Below are 5,449 nucleotides of genomic sequence, written 5' to 3'. Positions count from 1 at the left end.
AGAAAGAAAACTAGAGAGAAACGTTTTTTACACTAAAAAGGAAAGAAAACTAGAGAGAAAACTAAGTAGAAGATAAGATGTTTACGGTTTTCTCCAAAAAGCTATATATACTAAGTGCTAATGGACCGGGTCAGCCCAGGACAAACTCGGTACTGACCCGGTTCAGTTGGGTCTGGTGGATGGTGTGCGACATGGTCAGGTTCTTCCCAAGTCGCAGGCCCAAGTCTCACAGCTATAGAAGCAGCCTTGTGCGCCATAATTCTCTCAGCCTCAGCTGCATGCCTATCTAGGTGTAAACAGCGAATGTTTGTGCTGCTCAGGCTTCCTTCTCTTCAACTCGCACAACCAGGACGCATTATGGAGATAATATGTGTGTGAGATGGTCACTTACTTGTCCAAGTCGCATGCCCAAGTCGGTGTAATTTGCGAACACATGTGCTACATGGTTCCACTTCATGTCCAACTCGCACGTCTATCTCGCGCAGCATTGTGGACTTACTCAAATTTGATTCTGGAAGACTCTACCTTGCTCATAGTCTCCTTACACTCATCTCTAAAGTATCAACTTGTTTCCAGAGCGTTGAACATTCATGGGTGCGAGTTAATCAAGTCGCAGTACCGTATCGCACAACCTAAGCCTTCTCGGACCTTTTTGAATTGAGGGGAGAGTAACTTCCAGGATATGGCTCCAAATGGCATGATTTCAACTGCATTGGAAAGCCAACTCAAATATATCGAGCTTTGGTGAATGGTTTGGGTTCATTTGAAGTCTGAAAAGGCTCAGTTCCACCGGTTCTTTGAGGCGCATTGCATAAGACCTGATCGGGCCGCGAGACATGTGTTCCTTCCGATGGCGATATCTCCCAGTTCAAGGCTCCAAATCGTCTGATTCTAAGTGTTCCGGAACCTAAACGCATTCCTCTTGATTCGTGATGAAGACACCGGAGGTTGAATCGCATTGCAAGTCCTTCGTCCCATGCGATCAAAGTGAGGGTTTTGTCTGCACCAAACCATCTGTCCGAGTTGCTGTACACAGGTGAGGGTTCCTCCATGATCCCAGCTCCAAGTTGCTCCCAAAAGTCTCCAAGTGACCTGAGAACACTCCAAAAATGCAGGACACTCTAGGACCTAATGCAATTCCTAACTAAAGACAAAGCAAAGACAAATATATGCAAAACAACCTAAATGTATGCATGAGACTCAATATTTGGACAAAAATGCAATCCTAAACATGACAAAATGTGAGTATATCATTGGGAAAGATTAAGGCTTGATTAGAATCCTAAATCACTTGAATCATGTTTCATTATTGTCATTAGCATTTCTAGTTTAGCATCAAAGCACCCTAGCCAACTATCATGTCTAGAATCTCATGCTTCCATCATTTCATATCATCTCATCTTGTTTAATTGCTTTTACTTGCTTAGTTTACTTAATCGCTTGTCTTTGTTCTAGTTTTAATCTTGTTTTAAGAATCAGTCACCAACAAACCTCACCATTTTGCTTGAATTAAGAAATTGTCTTACATTCTAGTGTCTACCGCACATGGATTGATAAACCCTTTATGCTACAACAGCTAAGGGATTGATAACCTTTGCTAGAGCCTAAAAACCTTTAGTTATCAATTGACGCCGTTGCCAAAGTGTGCTAGCATTAGTCTTAGATAATTTCTTGAGATCAAGTGCTTTTTTTTGTTTACTAGTTTCTTTCGAGATCTGTTTTTCTTTTCGGGTGCATGAACACTATATCACGGTCTAGGAGTTGTGGTCCACCATTTCCTCTGAACGAGAATATCAATCTCTTGGTGCCAAGAAGAAGAGATAGACGTGCAAGGGAAACTGATAGAGCAGCAGATATGGAGCAACATGCTCAGCATGGTAATGGAGCTCAGAGAAATCAGGCTCAGGCTGAGAGGAAACAGCAGCAAGCTTTTGTCAATCAGAAAATGGCACAAAGGAATGAAAGACAGGCTCAGCAGAATCAGCAACAAGGTAATAGGAATGAGCAAAAAGCTCACAACATTCCTCAGCTCCAAGCTTAAAGGAGACAAGAACCTCCACCAGTGTCTGTTGCGGAGAATGTTAGAGCCAATGCACACCAGCATAGAGCAGGAATCCAAGCACCACCAGTTCAGAATAACAATTTTGAGGTGAAGGCTTCTTTGCTCAACACGGTTCAGAACTCCAAATTTCATGGCTTGCCAATGGAGGACCCTTTGGAGCATTTAGATCAGTTTGACCGAGTTTGTGATCACAAAGATCAATGGTGTCTTTGAAGATAGTTTCAAGCTTAGGCTTTTCCCATTCAGTCTAGGAGACAAGGCACACCAATGGGAGAAGAACCTGCCTAGAGGTTCCATACAGACTTGGAAACAGTGCAAGCTTGCCTTTTTATCCAATTTTTCTCTACTTGTAGGACAGCTAAGCTGAGAAACCAGATTTCAAGCTTCAAGCAACATAACAATGAAAGCTTTGGGGAAGCTTGGGAGTGATTTAGAAGCTACACCAATCAGTGTCCACACCATGGGTTTTCTGAAGCTTCTCTACTTTCTACACGGTATAGAGGAGCTTTACCACAGATAAGGAATCAATTAGACACATTCTCTAATGGTAATTTCTTGGCAAAGGAGATTACAGCAGCTATGGAACTTGTGGAGAATCTGGCTATGTTTAATGTCATATATGGTGAGGATCAGATGGTTCAAGCTCAGAGCAAATGCTTACTAGAGATGTTAAAGATCTGAGAAGTGAACTAGACAAGCTGAAATTGGTTTCTCAAAAACCAATCCATTATATTGGTGAATTTGATGAGTCTCCAAGCTTTGAGAACACCAGTAAAGAATGTCTGACCCAAGAAGAGTTGAACTACATTGGGAAACAAAATAGATACCAAAGGTTCAACAACTTCAATACCAACAACAACTTGTCTTATAGGAGCACTAATGTGGCAAACCCACAAGATCAAGTATATCCTTCTCAGCGAAGCTTTGCCCCTAAGCCTCAGTTTCAGAGTTCTTTTCAGCCAAAGCAACAGTTTTTTCAGCAACAACAGAGCTATGGACAGCAGCAGCAACCGGTTCAGAGCAGTAACTGCACCAGCCAATCGCAGCAACAGAAATATCCACCAGGGTTCAGTCAGCAGCCGATGGGTCAGCAGCAGTTAAGTCATCAGGCGCCGGTTCAGAATCAACAGATGGGACCAGATATGTGTGGGATACTACAGAAGTTGCTACAGGGTCAACAAAGAGTTGAGAGTCAGTATGCTTCCATGCAACAAGAGATAAAAGAGAGCTAAGGCAAAATCAAACTTCAAGTTCAAGAACACAAAATGTCTTACCTGGTAAGCCTGAACCAAAGCCAAAGGAGTATTCTAAAGCCATTACATTGAGAAGTGGCAAAGAGCTACCAGGTTTAGAGCATAACAATGTGATCATTGAGGACAATGATCAAATTGGTGGGGAGGCAGCCCCAAGGGATGATCAAGAAGCTGAAATAGCAAAGAAAGGGAAGGCCAAAGAGGTGGAAAAGACATCAGAACCAGAGAAGGTTTATGTTCCACCACCTCCCTATCAACCCAAGCTACCATTTCCAGGCAGGTCTTAAGAAGCATCTTGTAGATAAGGCAAGAGCTGTCGTTGAGAAGACTCTTAATGAGACACCGCTTGCAATGTCTCTCATTGAAGCATTTCTGATGATGCCTAAGCTTGGAAAGTTTTTAAAGGATGCCATCTTGAACAAGACTAAAGAGCTTCAAGGTATGGTGGTGCTTAGTGATGAGTGTAGTGCCATCATTCAAAGAAAGTCAGTCCCAAGGAAGCTGTCTGATCTAAGGAGCTTCAGTCTCCCTTGTGCTATAGGACCATTGTCGTTAGTTGGATCTCTTTGTGACTTGGGTGCATCAGTCAGCTTAATGCCCTTCTCTATTGCAAGAAAACTGGGGTATAAAACTTTCAAAGTAGAAAAAATCACACTTGTTCTTGCTGATAGATCTGTGTGGTTGCCTATTGGAATGCTAGAGTATCTACCAGTGCAGATAGGGGGATTTGAAGTGCCTACAGACTGTGTGGTTCTAGAAATGGATGAGGAACCAGTTGATCCTCTTTTTTTGGGCAGGCTATTCTTAGCCACAGCAGGAGCAATCATTGATGTAAGAGGAGACATAATTGAGCTGCAACTTGGTTCTGAAAGGCTGAAGTTTGATGTTAATGAAATGATGAAGAAGCCAACTATAGAAGGTCAAGTCTTCTATGTTGAGGCCATGGATGAGCTTGCTGATGAGCTCCTAGAAGAGTTAAACACTGAAGATCATCTTCAGATAGCTTTAACAAAGGAACATTGAGATCATGGCTATCTTGAGGATGAAACTTTGGAGCTCATGAAGCTGTTAGACTCTCACAAACCAGAGGAGAGCATTAGTTCTTACTTGAACTTGCACTATGAATGTCCAGAGGTTGAAGGTGATCGGTTTAGAAGCTTGGAAAACTCAAGTTCTTGCATTCATATTGACATGCCAAATCAAGATAATCTAGTCGATATTTTGAATCAAAATGCCAAAGGAATATCGACCAAGATATCGACTTGTGACACCTCGATGGCCCCCAAAACGTTTTCTATGTGTGAAGGACTTAAGACCGATCAGAGAGCCGAAATATTATCAACCAAGGTATCGACTTGTGACACCATTTTCTGTCGACCAGAATATCGACATGTTACATGGTCGATACTATCCCGGAGGCCAAGAAGGAAATGGGTTCTCAAGAGGGTTATGAGATGGTTCAGAGGCAAGACAACAATGCTGAGGGTGAATCACAAGGAGAACAGCCACAACAAGCCTCTCAAACAGCTTGGGAAGGAGATTGGGATTCAAGCAAGGCACCTCAATTGGGACTCAAACCTCTTCCCAAGGGGCTAAGGTATGCTTTCTTAGGACTCAATGAATCTTATCCTGTCATCATAAATGATAGGTTATTAGATGATCAAGAGCATGCATTGTTAGATGAGTTAAGAAAACATAAGAGAGCCATTGGCTACTCTTTGGATGACATAAAAGGTATCTCACCCTCCCTATGCACTCATAGGATTCACCTTGAAGAGGAATCTATGTCATCCATTGAGTACCAAAGGCGGCTCAATCCCAACTTGAAGAAGGTAGTGAAAAAAGAGATTCTTAAACTCCTAGAGGCTGATATCATTTATCCAATCTCAGACTCTAGATTGGTTTCACCAGTTCATGTGGTGCCAAAAAAGGGAGGAATGACAGTTATAAAAAACGAGAGGGATGAGTTGATAGCTACACGGACTAGTACAGGTCACATAATGCGTATAGACTATCGTAAATTGAATGCAGCCTCTAGGAAGGACCATTTTGCTTTGCCTTTTATTGACCAAATGCTAGAGAGGCTCGCAAACCATCCTTTCTTTTGTTTTCTAGACGGTTACTCTGGATTCTT

The 5,449-nt window shown here is 42.3% G+C and overlaps 1 protein-coding gene and 1 non-coding gene across 2 annotated transcripts; one reads left to right on the top strand and one right to left on the bottom strand.

Moving 5' to 3' along the window:
• Positions 1-2,422: 2,422 nt before the first annotated feature.
• On the bottom strand, positions 2,423-2,529 carry LOC112083639. The gene has a single exon (XR_002897775.1). It is a non-coding gene; the product is annotated as a small nucleolar RNA R71 (small nucleolar RNA).
• LOC112083451 (glutenin, low molecular weight subunit-like) lies at positions 2,463-3,294 on the top strand. The gene is made up of 2 exons (XM_024151478.1): positions 2,463-2,556; positions 2,696-3,294. Exons 1-2 carry the CDS (start codon positions 2,463-2,465, stop codon positions 3,292-3,294), a joined length of 693 nt encoding a protein of 230 aa, XP_024007246.1.
• The last annotated feature ends 2,155 nt before the right edge of the window (positions 3,295-5,449 follow it).

The sequence above is a fragment of the Eutrema salsugineum genome, unplaced genomic scaffold (assembly GCF_000478725.1).
Source record: "Eutrema salsugineum unplaced genomic scaffold, Eutsalg1_0 scaffold_6, whole genome shotgun sequence".
NCBI lineage: Eukaryota > Viridiplantae > Streptophyta > Magnoliopsida > Brassicales > Brassicaceae > Eutrema > Eutrema salsugineum.
This window is presented reverse-complemented; position numbering and strand designations above follow the sequence as displayed.